At 41.1% G+C, this 18672-nt stretch overlaps 2 protein-coding genes across 4 annotated transcripts in view; one reads left to right on the top strand and one right to left on the bottom strand.

Annotated features, from left to right (window-relative positions):
* Positions 1–17351, top strand: part of EFCC1 (EF-hand and coiled-coil domain containing 1) — a 55708-nt gene extending 38357 nt beyond the window's left edge. Inside the window, exons 3-8 of the mRNA XM_084530595.1 lie at positions 440–585; positions 2605–2737; positions 3040–3205; positions 9156–9314; positions 12626–12695; positions 14266–17351. Of these exons, the coding sequence (XP_084386721.1) occupies positions 440–585; positions 2605–2737; positions 3040–3205; positions 9156–9314; positions 12626–12695; positions 14266–14399 (808 nt within the window). The 3' untranslated portion in view covers positions 14400–17351. The remainder of the gene's footprint in view (positions 1–439; positions 586–2604; positions 2738–3039; positions 3206–9155; positions 9315–12625; positions 12696–14265) is intronic.
* CFAP92 (cilia and flagella associated protein 92 (putative)) overlaps positions 1–18672 on the bottom strand; it is a 100262-nt gene that overhangs the window by 79081 nt on the left and 2509 nt on the right. For 2 of the 3 annotated variants that reach the window (XM_084530590.1, XM_084530593.1), the window contains exon 1: positions 427–485. The exons of the other annotated variant lie outside the window; for it this stretch is intronic. The gene's annotated coding sequence lies outside the window, so the exon portion shown is untranslated. Of the gene's footprint in view, positions 1–426; positions 486–18672 lie in introns of those variants that run through there. 3 annotated transcript variants of the gene reach the window in all.

Below are 18672 nucleotides of genomic sequence, written 5' to 3'. Positions count from 1 at the left end.
TACTCGTAAATCTGAACACTGCCCTAGGTGACAGGATGCAGGACATGCTACCCTAGCTATAGCTGTGTCCATGTTAAGAAGTTAGCACGCACTCCAACACTGTCAGCTGAAAACAGAGAGACTCCGAGAGACATGGCCAGACTACACCGTTTCCACATATATTGTCCAGATGTCTTTGAGATGAACTAAAAGCTAGTAATATTTAGTTCTTATTACTTAACTCTAAGAAGAAAATCTACCTTCCTTTGATTCTCAGCAAAACCAATGAAAGGCAGCCCTTGGCAGTTTGATTTCACAGGCACAGAAGGTAAATGACCCTGTTCTTTTGTGGCACGCCTAAACAATTTCTATTATATGCTACACCATGCACATTCATCTTTCTTTTTTGTTTCCTTTCAAATTTGGTTCAAGTCCACTTTATTTTACCTTTCTTTTCCAGATCAGGATTTGTGAAGTTTCAGCTTCCCTCAGGGAGCAGCCCAGAGCAGAAGGATGCAGCAGCTTCAGCAGATGGAAGATATTGCTCATCCGTTGTGCAGCAAGATCGAAGATCTCCCACTGGCGGAGCTGGGATTTCTGAAAACGGTATTAAGCCTAGTATCCAAATATTTTATTTCCTCACTGATTTGTAGGATCCTCAGCAGAAAAATAATATAGATATTAGTCCACCAAAGCTGCTAATATATGTCTTAATACATCTTGAAACCCTAGATATAAATAAGGGGTTAAAATCTCAGTTTTTTACTTCTTCTTCCCCACATAAATTTTGTTTCATACAAGACTGAATATGTCACTTAGAGCTAAGGTTTAGAACAACTGTGGATTTTTGTTGTTTGTTTTATATTCACCATACCAAAACCTTTTTCCTGTCTTAAGAATACAAAGTTTTTGTTGTTGTCATTTGTTTAATACAAAACTCATAAGTTCAGCTGAAGTCATTTCCAAAGAAACCATTTGCAGTTGATATTCTGTACAATGACAATCTTTGGAAACATTCTGGCTGCTTCACAGCTCTGAAGAGATCCAACCTGCTTTGCACATGGAGCCCTAACCACTGGCATAGCATCACTCACTTCTGATTTCTCATGGGACTGCATGAAGCATTCTTTGAAATTCTTCTAAAGTCACAGAGTTTGCCTGGACTAGCTCTAATTTAAAATGACCTAGACTACAATTTACTGGTACTAGAGCTTTCAAAGCAATGACAACTTTTGGTGGATCATTTAGCTGCTTTAACGATGAGAGGCATTACAATAGTTATCTTAGAAGCCAAACACCTTCTCTCCCTTTGGTTTTCTTGACCATTCTTGAGCGACTGCTAAGTATGTTCAGTAAAACTGACTTACCTTCAATGAATTTTTGAGATCTCATTCAAAGGAGACCAAAAAAGTTACCTGACATTAACTGTAAGTAACAACACATCTTTACTACAGACTAGAGAACTGTATATACTGACATAAAATTTGATTTTGTGTATTTATTGAACAGAGCTGACAAACAGATGCTCAGGAATGAAAAAAATAATGATATTCAAATATAGTTTACTTTGCAGCATGTTCTGCATTTGGTTAGACTTACAAAATTGAGCTACTTTCACAAATACGTTATTCAATCAAGCACTTTTGCCAGCTCAAAGACAGATCCCATGTCTAATCTATGTTACCCATATTTCAAGTTCAAACAGCTTTTTAGCAAAAGTTACTCAAACATATTAACTGTGGGGAGTTTTTTCAATCTTAAAATGGGAAGAAGCGATCCATCAAATGCAAATAGAAAAAAGGATTAGTTACACAGAAAAGAAAAGAAACTGCAAAATTGAATGACTGCAAAACTGTGCGCACATTTGGGATAAACCTAGATAAGCTATATATATAAATCTAGGTACAAATTTATTTATAAAATCTTTAGGTAAAAATTAATAAATATTAATTCTTTAGAGCAGAAGAGTCATTGCATCAAAGGAATATTGTAAATTATTCTGCATTAGCCAGATGACCTCTTACTTAGCACATGAGGAGATGTGAGGTTTACAGTAGACAGGTAAAACTAAGCATGAGATACCTCTAGGTCTAATACTATAGTTCTATGTAAAAAACAGCATCCCTTCAAAGCACAGTAAGGAAATGAATCAGAGAGTATTAAAATTAAATTCCTGAACTCTGAATGCACATTTGGCTGGTTCAGTGACTACACAAAAAGCCCTAACACAGTACAGGAGTTTCTTATTCCTGTTGAAAAGTGTATATTCAATTACATACATGAAGAACAATTGTGCTAATAATACGTTGTTCCTTCACACTTATCCTTGCATTTGACTAAGTTAAATGAAAATAAAGAAAACAGCTCTACATTAACTGCAAGAAGGTGCTGAGATGTTCAAGGTTCTTTATATAAAAAAAAAAAAAAAAAAAAAAAAAAAAAAAAATTACCTTTCCTGAGACTACCCTGCCCTAGATTCAGAGCCCCCTTTCCACAGGTGATGTTTCACTGGGGAGTTTAAAACCTCACCTGGTGCTTTCTGGGTCTCACTGGTTTCAATCAGCACAGCTGCAGCACATCAGGGTGGCTGTTTGGGTGCTGAGTGGCTGTTGATTTCTCGAGCAGATGACCAGCTGTTCCGCTCTGTGGAGGGCCAGGCTGCCTCTGATGAAGAGGAGGAGAAGTGGGCAGGAGACCAGCAATCCCAGGCGGCCCAGGTGAAGAAAATACTGACCAAGCTCCCTTGCTGTGGCAGCGGGTATGTTTCTGAAACAAATGCTCCCTGAGCCCTTTGAGAATATTTCTTCATGACCTGAGGGCATCATGACTTCTGTGTAATATAAGCTGTAATTCCACCTGGCAACATCAGCAGGCCCAGCCTTTACAGCAGGTGGGAAGCAATGGCTTAAATACCCACACTTAATCCTAATCAGCATCAGCTGGGACACCAAATTATTATCTCTGCTGACAAAAGTTTGGTGGGAAAGCAGGCTTTGTTTTATTTTTTAACATAAACATTATGAGTGATATGAACTTTTTTTTCTTCACATATATACATAGATGTGACGAAAAACTGCAGAAGAAGTTGATGTCCTACTTGGAGATCACGGATGCTGATGGCTCTGAGGCAGCCCCTGCAGAGCTGGAGGAGAGAATCACACAGCTGACAGAGCAGCTGGAGCTTAAGGGAAATGAAGTGAAAAAACTGGAAACAAACATGGAAGAGGTAACAGGTGCCAAGCATAGTGTGAAGGAGTTATTTATGCAACTTGAAGTGGCTACAGCTACATCCATATGCATTTACGTGTATTTTTGTTTGGGCCTTCCCACATTCTGTCGCTGGTATTTCTCACTGTGCCATGAATGTGTTAGCAAAACCACACCACACTTTCCTGTAACACCTGCATTGCCAGTGTGGCTCCTGCCTGAACCTTTATTTATTTGGAGGGTGAGATGTGCACCAGCTGCAGTCAAACCCAGGCTCTTGAAACACCACCTTTTATTTTAATGGCTTAGGGCATTCACTGATGCCATGTTTGGGATTGGTACTATTGCTGACCAAAGAGCTGCCACACACGCTAACTCTAGGGTTGTAACGTACAACTTTGGTTCCTCAGCTCTGGATGGCACGCTCCTCAGGTCCGAAGACCTCCAGCCCCTGCAACAACTCTTTGAGAAATCCCCCCAGTTGCTCACCATTTTGCAGTCCTTAAGAGGAAATCATCCAGTTTACTTTGGTTGGTTCTGAGGATTAAACCAAGATATTTTTAATGAAAAAAATAGTTCTCAGGTTTAGCAGCATGCTCATCTTTGCTTCAGCAGGGGTTAAAACTACAGTAGTTAAAAGTCTCAGTGCAGTATCCTAGTAGTCTTGTGTGATATTACCGCTTAAATACTGCAAACGTCATCCATTGATGGCCATAGATCTAAATGCTGCCAATCTTTCTACAAAAGAAGATAGAGTGCCAGCTGACTGCAAGGTGAATTTAAAATCAGAAAGATGAATCCTTTCGAGCCTGATAGAAATTTATTCTTATCCTCCCTTACTTTTATTTACCTACTATTTATATTGCATGTGCAGTGTTTGGTATTTCTATTTGCTGCAAAACAGACAAGTAGCAAGTGATTCCTTTCAAAAGGGTGACTGTTTTCGTAATCAACACCAAACAAATTGAAAGATTGAGAAATTTACTCTTTCTCTAACTTGTAAATAAGTCTATTGGTTTAATAAACTACCAAGAATACTTTCTCTGATGACCTGACAAATGTACTTTATACGTTACCCTTTATACTTCTGTCTGGACTTGCTCAGTGCTGAAAGATGAGACGTCAACAAAGCTAACAAGTAACAAACCCAGCAGGCAAGTGAAAAGCAACAGTCTCAAATACTGATTTACTAATTGATTTCATCTAAGACTGTAAAACCAGGGGATAAAACAGCTGTGAAATTTTTCATGTCTTGAAAGTTCTGCTTTCCAAAAACTGAACATTTAAAAATACTTTCTACTGAAGAGAGGAGGAGGAAGATGTCAGGACTGGGGGATAAAAGATGGAGAAAGCATGAGCAAATTCTAAAAACAAAGCAAGATGCTGCCAAGTGTAGTGTTGCAAAGAAATGATTATCGTTTTCTATAAAAACTCACATACAAACTCTCAGCTTAATTAAAGACAACTAGTTCATGACCTGTCACGCAGGGTCAGACGAAAAGTTCATCCTAATATCACGTGCTTGATGACAACAAGCAGCTGTTACTCAGAGAAAAGGAATGAGAAGCAGTCCAGAGAACTTTCCTCTTGGTACTACTCACCTGGTTTCCAATAAAAGATGGGTAGATACATCTTGAACTGGATATTGCATAGACACTATCGCCTTTAATGGTCAGCACTGGAGCTATTTAACATGGGTTTAACATGAGTTTCCCATTTCTTTAGTTAGCAATGCTTTAGGTATCTCAGGGCCAGAACTCCCACAAACTGGTTACAGAGGAACAGGTTTTGAGGATTTGCTTTTGTTTGCTTTAAATCTGTTGCCTGATCATCCACTGTCACTCAGTTCTTTTGCTTGGGACAAAAGTTTACAGGCTCTTACTCCAGAAATACTGCCTCACTTATAGTCACTCTGCTTCAGCTCTCTTGGTATAGAAACAGTTACTTCTGTTATTCTGCTTTATTCTTTATTCTAAAATACTTTTCAAGCTCTGTTACTCTTTTTGAATGAGAAGAGCTGAAAATGTACTTAGAATTCAAATGTAAACTCATCATGGTGTAATTGTAATTTCTGTTTTGTCCCCAGTTCCTTTTCTAGTAGAGTCTAGCAGGTATTGTTTTGATCTCTGCTGACCATGGAGCTATTTCCCAGAGATTACAGCTCTCCTAGATCCGATCTCCTTGTTGAGCTGCAGTCATAATCACTGCATAGATATGACGTGCCCTTTTCCAACATACCTTATTCTGCATTAGCAACAATTTCATCTGCTCTATTACTGCCCAGTTATTCAGTCTTGTGCAATCCAGTTATAATTCTTCACAGGCAGGTCTAATTTTGATTACCCCCCCAAAAATGTATTGACAGCAAACTTCAACATTTTGACATTCACCCTTTCTAAAAATCATTTCTGAAAATGATGACTAGGTCTTAATCCAGACCCTAAGGATTATCTCCCTTCCCTGTGAAAACTCACCCTTCAGTGCTGCCTGCCTGCCTATCAGTCACGCTGTGCTCTGCCCCCCTCTTTTAACCAGCTGTAGGTCCAGGATCTGCAGGATCTGCACTACTGTCCTGTGGCAGTTACATTTTATGAGTCTTTGTCTCTGCATCTTACCAAAGCTTTATGCACATTCAAAATACATTCTGTCAGCTGAATTAACACTCTCCACACATAATCAGAGATGCTCTCAAAGAAATTGAATAGATTCTTCACTACGTTCGTCCATGTGTTCACCAAGTCCTTTCTCCATTACAATTTCTATCAATTTGCCTGACAGCATTGCTGGAACTCCTCGGGTGCTTTGGTGTTCCTCAGAACATCTCTGCGGCATCTGTTACAAACTGGTGCTACGTGTGCCACCCTCCATTCCTCTGAGGGTGAATTGATCTAAGACTTGTTGAAATTTGTGCAGCACATTTCAGCACTCAGTGCCAGAGTCCTGATACTGTTTTCTTCCTGTTCTGAAAAAGTTTCTCAGCGTCACTGCTTGTAAACAAGACTCTAAAATGAGCTCCTCCTTCACTTCTGTAGAAAACACAATAGAGTGTTTTTCTCTTACATCCTTAAGGGACTTTTATACTAATTACTTTGATACTAATTATTCATTGTCCTAGATGTTTTTGTGCACTTTACTCCAGAGCCCAGATTTTCCCCTTGGCATCCCCCCTGTTATAAGAGGGCTGCCTATCAGCAACTCCCTTACTCTCAATACTAATGTGTAGGAAGGCAGTGTTTCCATTTCACAGATCCCAAATCAGGCTATGCTGAGGGACTGGGCAGAGCTAAGAACATAGTCCACTCCTCTGAGCCCTGTGGCCTAACTACTGACCATCCCTCCTCATTATCCATGTTTTAAAAATAGGTCATGCTTAACTATTGTCATTAGCTTATTTGCAAATGTTAAGGTACGAACAGGTGCTAGATGTAACCAGTCTCAGGAAATCCATCTGGGAGAATGCTTTAATGCTACGCTGAGACACTGCCTTAAAGCACGGTCAGATGAGAAGAATAGGAAAAAAAAAAAAAGAAAAAAAAAAAGAAAGATCTTCCATGTTCATACATATAAATGTATGTAAATATGAAGGTATCCAGAAGCTAGCATCCTTCCATAGGACAGGGACTATTATAGTACAGCTGCTGTGGGAAGTGGTTTGCTACTTGTCATAGCCTAGGAAATACAAACAAAAAGAGATTTGTAGGAGCAGTCAAAATGAAGAAGAAAAGAGGCAGCAGCAGCAACAAATGCTACAGCCAGATACCGCCAGGGGTGCTCTCAGCTAAGCATATTGCCTGTGCTCTCCGTCAAAACTGAGCAGCTGGTCATGACAGCAGCCAGCGATGGGGAACTCAAGTGGCACGCACACTGAAGAGCCAAGTTAGTGCCTCTATTCACGCCTGTGTAGGAGACCTGCTGCTCAGCCTGCAGCATTTCAGGAGCAGCCAGCAGAGGACAGAGGAGGCTCTGTGCAGCTTTGCGATGTCGGTGGCTCTGCCAACATGACCGAAGCAGCAGCTAAAAGCAGCAGCCGTGTGACATTGTGGGCACAGGGGCAGGGTGCAGGACTGGGATAGATGGGCACCGGTTATGAATTTCCGTGAGCATCTGTCTAACTGCATGTTGGGAAAGTCCATTTTAGACATAAAAATAATGACCTTTTTTCCTCTGTTATTTGGTCTGACACTGCTTCAGCTGTGCAGGGGAGCAGAAGTGCTGCCTGTGTTCCGTACATCTCTCTGGTGGGTGGCATTTACGATGCGGAGGCATTCTGCAGTGTAACAGAGGCGACCCCATGGTTAATTATCTGCAGACCTCACGCAGCCCCTGGAGCAGTTGTTTGCCTCAGCTGGACTGCTGCCGCAGTGGTGCTAACAAAGGTGGCTCCACATACAGGAAAACGTTACCTTATTCATCTAAAAGGAGCGTTCAGGCAGGGATGCTGAAATCACTGGCAGATGGAGCAGATTCAGTGGTCCACGCTTTTGTAGCTGTTGGACAGCTCAGAGGAGCCAGAAAGCCTCACAGAGCAAAGCTCAAGGAGAGTTAATGTAATGACAATTTCCATATGGTGGGGGAATTAATACATACTTTTAGCTCTGTCAGAAACTAAAACAACCTTCTAGAAGGTTCAATGTGGATCAAGGTTTATTTTCTTTTTCCACTCTGACATTTCTGTTTTAAGGAACTGAAACTACTTCCCATACACATGTATTAAAAATGCATTAGGATACAGATTTCCAAAAATAAAATCTGTTAAATACCACATATACTAAGGACTGCAGTTCTCTAGTTCAGCTCTCTCTAAAACTAAATAAGACTGCAATAAAGATAAAAGAAAACAACAAAAAGGGCCCAACAGACCCAGTGAAATTGTCATCTACCAGACATAATTTTGGTTTTCAGTGTAATACAAATAAATATATTTACATTCTGTTTGCAACAAGAAATTACAAAAAAGGATAACATTTCAGAATGCTGGGCACAGAATGAGAAATGAAGTTTATTAATAAAATGGAAATCTGTCAGTGCTCACGAAGATCCAAAATTAATATGTATATATATATGTGTATATATATATATATATGTATATATATATATACATATATAATATATATATATATATGTGATACATTTTCCAGAGGATGCTTTTCATGCTCTTTTTAGCTACTTAGTCATGCATCAGCAACAGGCCTGGGTCTGTAACAAGCAAAGACACTTTTGCAAATGGTGTGGCAGCTTTCTAGTACAGCATCAGTCACTTAAGCATAGTATGGAAACAAAAGCAACATTTCACATCCTTAACATTCTTCCACAGGTAGGTCTAAGAAAACCAAGTGGGTCAGTTCAGCTTCAGAAGTATGAGGAGATCGCTCCTGCCTAGAATTTCTGTAGTCTTCAGATCTTGGTGAATCTGGGCCTTTTTGTGCTTAGCTGCAAACCAGTGCTTCAGCAAGCAAGCAGGCCAGTATTGGGCAGAACCAGAATCTTACAGATCATTCTGTAAAACTTAAAAAGAAACCAAACAAACAAAAAAACAGCTTAGAAGAAATAGCTAATTACCTTCTTGTTTCAGCAAATACACGGATGATTGATATGTAGAGCTGCAAGACAAAAATACGGTAACATTGCTGAGGACACACAGTTCTGTATAGAACAGTTATGTTCTATAGAGGAATACAGGGGTGCAATGGGTTAGAAAAGTAGAGAGGACTGCTAGTACTTAACATTTCTGAACGATCTGCTTGTACCCAGTGTTGAGTGAACTGCCATTATGTGTGAGCATGAAGCATGCACTTCCTGGCAACTATTGATTCTTTGCTTTATATAGTACATTAAAGAAATGTACTTTTCAAGATAATCTTCTGGAGGGAACTGACATTTACCAGATAGAGAGGAAAACTGAGCTTTGCAATTGTTCAACAAGAAAGTGAAAAGCTCCAGTGCTCTTAATGCCCTGTGTCATTATCCAGATGAAAGGCCCGTTACTGACTGAACTGCAGCAAAAGGTGGAGGAGACCGAAATGCTGAAGATGGAGCTACAGATGTTGGAGACTGAGAGAGTTAGGCTGTCGCTGGTGGAAGAAAAGCTCATGGATGTTTTGCAGCTTCTTCAACAGCTTCGAGACTTGGTATGACAAAGCAGTGACTTAGGACTGTTTTTGACAGTGTCCTTTCCAAACCCCAAATGGTGTTTATACATTCATTCAGTGCAAAGTCCTTTACACCAAGAAACATTTTTACGTGTGTTTGCCCTTGGAACTGCCCAGCAATTGCAGAAAACTTTCAAGTCCCCATGGATAACTTTACAAAAGAAGCCTAGAGATCTCCTTGGATCTAGATCTTGAAGGTCTCATTATCTTCCAAATAAAAAGTTGGAGGAAACAAGGAAAACAAAAGTGCTAGTAATCAGAAAGATTCTAGAAGATTATTTTTCCTTCTTGAAGATACTTTTTCTGTCAAATTGTACTCAAATTGTAAATTGATTTTATGTCAATTTACTGAATTTTAGATGTAGGCAGTGTTCTTCATGTGCTGCTTCACATCATAGTTTGTATGCTCACGTCATACAAATCCAAGAGTAGCTGAGCTACAACATGACATTTTCATGAAGACTTCGAATAAGGCTCTCTTTATATTTATTTATTGCAAAGCCCTGTAAGCGAGCCTTTCCCCAGAAAATGAATTATCTGCTCATGGTCACAGCACTCAAAGCTGGCACTTCCAATTTCAGGTGCACACAGCTGGTGCTGCTGCAGGGGGTCGGGGTGGAGAGGTTCCCCATGTGGTACCTCTCCAGTTCCTGTTCCCTGCCATGGTACCACTTGTCTTCACAGCCCAGCGATCCAGCCTCTCCCCCCCTTCTCACAGAGGCCACAGGGCGGTGCTGGGAACGCACCCTGGCACGGCACGGGGCGATGGCAGCACGACCTCCCTCACGGCAGCAGAGGGGCTGCAGCGGGGCACAGAGGCCAGGCTATGCAGTCAGAGAGGTGGGGAAATGCAGCAGCGACACAGTGCTCTTCAGTATGGTACACGAAGTATAATATAGAAGTAGGCAGAAAACAGCTGCCCAGGCAGGAATTGGGCTAAAATTTAGAGTTAACGCTGCAGTCTCTTATTTCAGTAAGATGATAAAGTCTCACACACTTTAAGGTACCATTTTTCAAGTCGAAGATGTAGAAAACTACGGGGCGCACCTCCCAACACAGGCAGCACCAGGAGGGCTGACATGGCCACATTACCAGGACACGGAGCCGAGGCTCAGGCCCTGCCTTTTGTACAGCGCCTGCAGTCAGCAGCAGCTGCCGGAGGCACCCTGCCCTTGCAAGGCACTGCCTCCCAGTACCTGCCGAGCTCAAAGCCCCAGGCTGAGCCCACAGTCAGCGTTTCGCAGAGGGACAAGAGTCCGGCTTCTCCTTGTGCAAACAGAAAGAGGGGTGCAACAAAATAATAAGGATAAAAAAGCTGGGAACCTTTAGCGGCATCCTGCAGTAGCATTGAGTCAGTATTAAAAGCAAAATACCCTTCCTATAGGGGAATATATCCTAAATAAGGTATTTTTCTGTGAGAAGCTTCTTACCCAATTAATAATCCAAACGTGGATTTACAAGAGCTGATACAATAACATCCCAGAAGTACACGGCCAGTATAGCAGTCCTTTAGAAAACAAGGTTAAATCTCCTGCTTGGGGACTGATAATGGAACAGGGTGGCCAAAAGACAGGCTAATTGGGTAATCTGCAGGACATGCTGGACGCTGGGAGCCAGGCTGCACTGCTGGGAGCTGATTTCTCCGGTAATGACTCAGGATTCTCCTCAATTTTCAGCTAAGCTTTGCCTAATCTGTGTGAGATGAGAATGCTTCCTCAGATGCTCACTTTGCTCTGTTTGAAGTGTGCTCATGTTCCACTGATGACTTGAGGGAACAAGTGCAATATCTGCTAATTTCGTAACTTGTTTTAGCACTTGATGTGGAAATTCTGCTTTCACATCGGAAGTCTGACACATGCATCAATAATGATCAGTGCAGGATTAAGCTGGGAAAGACTCTGACTGGCAGCAAGCGTAACAAACTTTTGTGTCAAGATTTCAGCGTGTCATTCCCTGGTCAGTCACACTATCACACATCGTCTCTGCTCAGGAGACAGTCCCTCACCCCAAGTGCCGTGTCTCCGTGATGGTAGCACGTAATGCCAAGCACTGCTGGAAACGCCACAGAACGCTGCCAGCCTCCATAGCACAGACACAGGCAGCGACGCTGTCACGAACAAGGGAATTCCCAGCATTCCCAGCAGAGTTTAGCAAGGATCCCCTAAATCCCTAACGGGATATACTTCAGGCAAGAGAAAGCCTATTCAACCGTAACTGTGGTTTTAAGTGTCATTTCACCAGTGTATTCACCTTCATGTTAGAAATACCCCAAGTATGTAATTTGCAACAGAATCTACTGCAAAGCAATGGCTGTCCAAAGGCAAAAGCACTTTGTCAGGACTATGAAAACCTCACAAGGCGTTGCAGAGGTCATTCGTAAACCCAGCCCACCATAAACTGCTTTCCACTGTGCCCCCCCAGGGGCAGGGGAGCAGGAGGCGGGCGAGAGGCAGCAGTGAGCAAGGCGGCACTGCTGAGCTGCTGCCTGGTGCCTCGGCTGCTTCCCAGCGGCCTCCACCCATTTCCCCTTCTGCAAGTTATAACCAGAACATCCTCTCCCTACAGATACAGGGCCTCAAAGTGCTAATTAAACTGATTGCACGACCATCTCCCAGAAAGCATGCATTAGTGTCTAGACAGCAAATTAAGAGTGTTTGTTTTCCAGAGGCGTTATGGAACATCCCCACAGATCTCTGATATAAAACTCCCACTGAAACAGACCATCCAAACCCGAAGCAGTTTTACAGCCCTCTCTGGATGGTATTTATTACATCTAAATATATAGCTAAGAGTGGGCCTGCTGCATGGTATATACAATCTCTTCTAATTTGGCTGCACCTAAAATGGAACCCAATGGACCCCAGATGGGTCTGAGAAGCCCCCTCCTGAGGTAACACCACAAAATGTGCCCATTTATCTTTCAGCACAGGCTTAGCAGAGACCTGAACAAGCTTTCATCATGCTTGCCCTACTTATACTTCTTGCCATCTAGATTTGTTTAGGCACAAGCTTTGGAAAACTGTATTTTCCACTGAGTAACTACAGGTTGTCTTGTTACAGACACACTGAGCAACTGGGACCCTCTACAAACTGCTGTTATTTGAGCAGAATCTATGTTAAAAAATTGAAAATAAAGCCACATCAGCCAATATAGGGTCTTGGGTTACCAGGATTGGTTTTTGTTTTCTTTCTGTTTTCAAGTGCAAATACATTGTGCATAGATTTTGTTTGCATACGTTTAAACTGGGGAAGAACATACCTGTGCCATAATATTGTTTTATTTTTTGAAGAACATATCTAAACGAGCCTTGGGGAAAATCCTGCTGAGCACTTTGGAATCCTGCCGTGACCCCCAGCACGGTAAGAAAGTAAATCATATATGAAGACCAAGAATCATGAAAAGCTAAAGGGAAAAAGACTAGATAATGAACAAGCTAGTAGGAAAAAATATTTCAAATACTGGAGGACAGGATGGAGAGAAAGAAGTACTATACAACAAGATTACCAATAGAAAGTGATGCTTTCTAGCCTGCAACACTTCAGAAATAAAAACATCCAGGGCTTCTTTAGCTAGATTTTAATTAGAATCTGGCCTTAGGGGAACGATTCAGTACCCTACTTTTGTCTGTAGGGCTTCATTGATACAAAAACATGTCACTGAGAATGCAAGCCACCTATTTATCAAGTTACTGTCCTGGTGTATGTTGTATTCCTCTTCTGCAACACAAACAATATTTCTGTAAAGGAACTTGTTCAACCTTGCACTCTTCTAATAATGACCTTTCACATTCCCCTTATGAAAATTAAACTTGCAATCTCCTCTCCCTTGACAACGGTCCAGTGTGCCAGAGCTGCCTCTGTAGGAACCAAAGAGGGATCACAGCCTGGAGGTTTAGATTTGATTACTTTGTTCCTATTAGCAGAGCATTTGTACTTACCTTCAAGAAATGAACATCCTGTACTAGGCCAAGAACATAGCTTATAGGTGCTTTTAATAGCAGACCACATTCAAATACAAGATTATAGAAGAGCAGATGTGGCCTGAGGGCTTGGTTTTGGAGAATATTAATAACAGTGATTTAGAAATAATAACATTCAAACCATTCTGGTTTTTCCTGTTCCAAAGCCTTGTTGTTATTAGTGTGCAGCAACTGAGGGCACAGGCAGCCCAAAGCTACGCTGTGCTGTTCCAGCATGGCTGCAAAGCAAGGAAAAAGAGGGCAAAGAAAGACCTTTATTGGCTCCAAGACACCAGCACAGAGAGAAACTATGCCTGACCTATGGGTCAGATACTTTCTTGTCAAAAACAAGAGAAAAGGAGCCTGTTAGAATACACATGATGCCAGGCAGTGCTAGTACTTATACTGTGGAGAACACTGACTCCAAGTGATGCTGCTGAAACAAATTACCTCCTGCAGTAACCGCAACACACCTCAGCTTCCTAAAACATCACCAAGGAGTTAAATAGTAAAGTAGCTTTGTAAACTGCCTGACCATTCTGCATCACCATTGCCATAAACTGTTCATCTTCTCTGCTTTTAATTTGCTGGCTGTGCACTTGATGTGATGTAAGCAGCTTTCTTAAGTCTTTGTAATCAATCATTTTCTTCCTGTTTGACAAAACTAAGCAAGGGAATGGTTGAATTAGCAATTTTTTGTTGTGATATGAAGTAATCTTTGGTACACATGTATGTGAGAACTCAATAGGTAGTGAATGAAGCAAAAGAAACAGTAAGGAAAACAGGCCTTGTACCCAGTTCTACTCTCATTTTTACAGGAAAATAAATTCATTATTTGTTCTCAACATTTAGGCATTTTATGTTAATTACTTGCAATGGCACCTATGGAGAAGAGAGCTCATATTATGATTGTTAAACTGCAAATTTCTGTCTTTGTTCAAATTATAACATTTGCGATTTTCTTTTAAAAGGAAAAGCCCACCTATTTGAAGTCCTAGATACTCTCTACCAGGAGCTGACAGCCTGTGAACTCTTACAAAGCCAGCCCCTGGAGAAGGCGCAGAGTTGCCAGTCCTTGTCCAACCCACTGGTCATCTCATGCTGAGCGGCACTGCCAGCTGCAGCCTGCACGATGAGCTGAACGCCGGCCCTCATTCACTCACCACGGGATGGATGACTGAGACTTGTCCACTTCAAAGGAGCTCAGTAATGGAGAAGAGCAATAGAATAATTAAGCCAGGCTGTCAAAGGTATGCTGCTTCCAGGAGGGGTGCCAGTTCCTCAGCTGACAGCAGCCCGCCCTGACGTGCACAAGCTTTCAGGTTACGTGAGCATTACGCAGCAATGCCCGTCTCTGACAGCAGCCTAACCATCCTTGCACGGCCCTGGGACTGTACTGGTTAGCCAAATAAAAAGAATCCCAAATACTCCGACCTGACCTGTGTAGATTTACAGCCCCGGTTACATGCTGCCTGGGCACAATTTCTAGCTTTTGTGATAGCTCTGCTCAAAAGCAAAAGGCAGCCTATGTATTCACTGGCGAGTAAACTGCTTCTCTAACATACAGGTAACAAAGTGAGTGCATTATAAACATAGGCACGGCTCTATGCCAGTAGTGAAAGCTTTAAGGACTCATGTATAAAATGTATGTGCGTGCGTCTGTATATGTGATTCAATTATTCATCTTATTTAAAGATAGATTTGTTATTGCTCTGCTGAATTTTATATTTGCAATTATAGAGATGCCTTAGAAATCTGCAAGAGCCTTTGCCAATTATAGGTTTGGATTTTATATTAAAATTTACATTTCACTTCTTGGAAAAGGTACAATGCAACCTTCCTCCCAGGGAAGGACTGACAAATTCACTTTGCAACAGCTGCCATTGCTGCATTAGCAAACGCCATGTGCAGTACCTGACTTCTCTCACTGGCTTTCCCTCAGTGCAACTGGCCACAAAGCTGGGCCCCACTTGCAAACACACTGAAGTAAAACACTGGGCCTAATCATGGTGCCACGTAACATCTTAATCAGCAACAGAATAATTCCTGGAGGCAAAAATAAAAAACCATGGGCTGCTTCCCAGATGCTTTCACTGTTTCATTCAACTATCAAACAGAAACTGAAGGAGCAGAGTTCTGAAATCATCCAGATGGATTTATGTTATTAAAAAGATGCACTGGGGAGCTTTTAAGAATGTGAAATGATTTGCCAGCAATGAAATAAGACCAGACAATTCAGAACTGTGCATGTATGATTTTGTTCCATGAAAATGGATTTCTTACTAGAAAAAGATCCTTACTACAATCCAATCTGGGGAGGAAGAGGATTTCTATTCCCTTTTATTCAGAAAATGTTATATAAGTTTTACATGCCTCCATCCAAAATTGCACTACATGACTTAGCATCTGGAAACCCAAAAGTCTATAATATATATTTTCATTTCATTTTAGAGGGGGAATAAAGATGTTTTGCAAGCAGTGGAACAGAGTCTAGTCAACAGAGTTTTACCCAGGATTTTTTCTGGTTTAATAGAAGATTAAAAAATAGATATATATTTTTAATGTAGATTTTTCATATAGATAAGTTAGACATGACAGACAGATTTAGTGCAATATTCACTCTGTAAGAAAGAAAACGTATACTAATACTAAGTACAATACTAACATAATACTAAGCATAAGATACTATTACTTAGTTTATACCAGACTTATGCTACAAAAACTATACACTAAATGTGCAACAAATAAAGGTTAAAATGAGAGCGCAGTTCCCTGCTGGAGTTCATTTTCTCCCAAATCAAGAACAAGTATCTGCCTTTGTGCAGCTCTCTTGGACTTTTCCAGGAACATTTAAAGAGAGAAAATGTCAGCAAATCATTAAATAAGCATGATCTATGTGTATATTTGGCAGTAGGGGCACCTCAGGAATAGGTTTGTAATGCAAGTACATGCTGATTATGGCTACCTTCATGTACTGCAGGATTCTTTCAACACTCAAATCAATATTACTTACTGCATCCACTCCAGATACACACATACATGTCAGCTCGTATTATATACACTTATGTATGCCTTAACAGAGCTATGCTGTGTATTTTTAGTATCTTTTTCATCACTGAATTTCTACTTCTAATATATTTCTGGAAATCTAAACTTAAGTAGAGTGCCGTGCTAATGACAAAGCAGGGGAGGAGCAATGGAATCTGAGGGAGCAGTGCCCAGCTTACCCAAGATGCAGTTGAGCTGCATTTGGAAACTGGAACATGTCACTGGCAACCTGAGCTGCTGTTAAGGGAGAAGCAAACAGCTGAGGTAAAAGGAAGCTTTTGTGAATAAATAAATATTTAACTGATATAAGGAAAAAAAAAAAAAAAAAAAAAAAAAAAAAAAAAAAAAAGCCCATACCTTGTTAAATTAGTTAGTTACTAACATTTGTATTTCTTTACAAAATGGCTATATCAGAATGATTTTTGATACATCAGCATATCCTGATTAATCTTTTGAATTGGATTGGTGTTTTTTTTTTTTGTGTGTTTTGTTTTGTTTTGTTTTGGCGTAACTGAAGAGAATGTTTCAGTGTGGCAGCAATCCAGGTGCATCCAAAAAAAGATGTTTATTTTAACTTCAAAGAGCAATTAATGTGAAGGAAGTCAGACTTGCAGTATTTGTGTGAGAAAAATGGATCTTCAGGATGGATCAAGAGGCAGCCTTCAGTCAAATCCTTGCTGGAAATCAGAGGCAGAGCAAGGCATTGTACTTTGAAAGACCTCCTTTGTTTTATACTGTAGCCTCAGTGTAGCTGTGGCTGATAAATATTTAATATGAAGCTGTATAAAGTGACTTTAAATCAATGTAATTGAGAAATTTCTAGCTCTGCCTCAAAAGCAGGTAGGCTTCAACAGTTTGATCTATTATTTGGAACCCATTCAAATGAGACTGCACAGTAATCTTGGGAAGCAAACCCAAATCCCTCTGTTTTCTGTAGACCCTAGTTCCTTCAGTCTAGTGACTACAGTGGATTTCAGCTACTTGTTATTAAATAAATAGATAAACCTTGCCTTTTTGAGTATTGGAATTTTTCCCAAATAAGCAGCTAACAGAAACACCCGACCAAGTCTCCTTAATAGCTTCACTGTATTTCAAACAATAACGGAGAAGCAGTTATTACCCCCAGTGTTGACTGCATTAAAAAACTCCTCCTTTGACTAGTCCTCACAGTAACATACCATGCAATTGCCCACCAAGCACAAACTTGGTGTTAGATTTGCACAAAGCAGTACTTCATGTTACAGGGAACACGTTTTGTAAAACAAACTTCCCTGTATGGCAAAAACTGAAGAGATAACAGCGCACACTGAGCCCTCCATTCAAAGGGTACAACCACAAACCCAGCACCCCACATCTCTGCAAACACTTTTTTTCATTGTATGCTTACCACAAAGTAAGAAATGACCCTTTGCTTCCATGTTGACGTATCAGTAAAGTAAAAGATCACAGGGAGAGTGCATGTGCAGTAAACACAGCAAGTGTGATTGCCCTCCTAAAACTGCTTAAGAAGCCCAAGCCCATCGGAGCGTGCCTTCCCAGTGCTTCTTCAGCCAGTCAGCAAATCACGTTGCAGGAGCACATGTGCCAAGTTACCAGATGAGAGCAGAGCCCTGCTGTACCGTTCTGGTGGGGGTCACTTAGGTCTTGTCTGCAGAAGAGAAGCACACTGCTCTGATTTTCAGTTAAAAAGCCCATGGGCATCTACAAAAGGGATAAAGAAACTTAATTATGCTGGTTTCAAGGCATTGTGGTTGAACTCTGGCCTTACACCATGCTTGAGATCTTATCCTCTCCCCAGCATGCTCATTCCAAATTCTAGAAGGTTTTTTTTTTTTTTTTTTTGCTTTATTTTATTTTAATGTATTTTATTTTTAACACCAGATAATAATTCTGTTCTTACAGGAAGGACAGTTTGTTTCCTCCCAGTTATATCTGCTGGGACTCCCTAATTAAGTCACCCCAGAGGAAAAGTTACTCTTTGTCACCTTTCCATATGGCCTTTCTTTCTATTCCTTCTTCACCACTATCTGCGGAGCAGTAAACCCTCAGGTGCCCAGATTTGTACTTTAACACAGGTGTGCAGTCTTTCCTTCGGAGAGCTGCCAGCAGAGCTCTCAGCACTCCCAACCCTCGCTCCTGCGAGTCTCCGGGCAGGTGCTGCTCACACGGCAGCAGGACGGGCCCTCTGCCCTGCTCACACGTCCCCCAGGCCTGGTGGGTTAGTTCTCACCGACTCTGCTCACGTAGCATGTTTGCACTTCGTTAGCCTTAGCAGAGCTCCACAAACTGTGATCAGCCTCACTTTCTTAGCAGCTACCATCATGTATCTG

The sequence above is a fragment of the Aythya ferina genome (genome assembly GCF_964211825.1).
Source record: "Aythya ferina genome assembly, chromosome: 10".
Lineage (NCBI taxonomy): Eukaryota > Metazoa > Chordata > Aves > Anseriformes > Anatidae > Aythya > Aythya ferina.
This window is presented reverse-complemented; position numbering and strand designations above follow the sequence as displayed.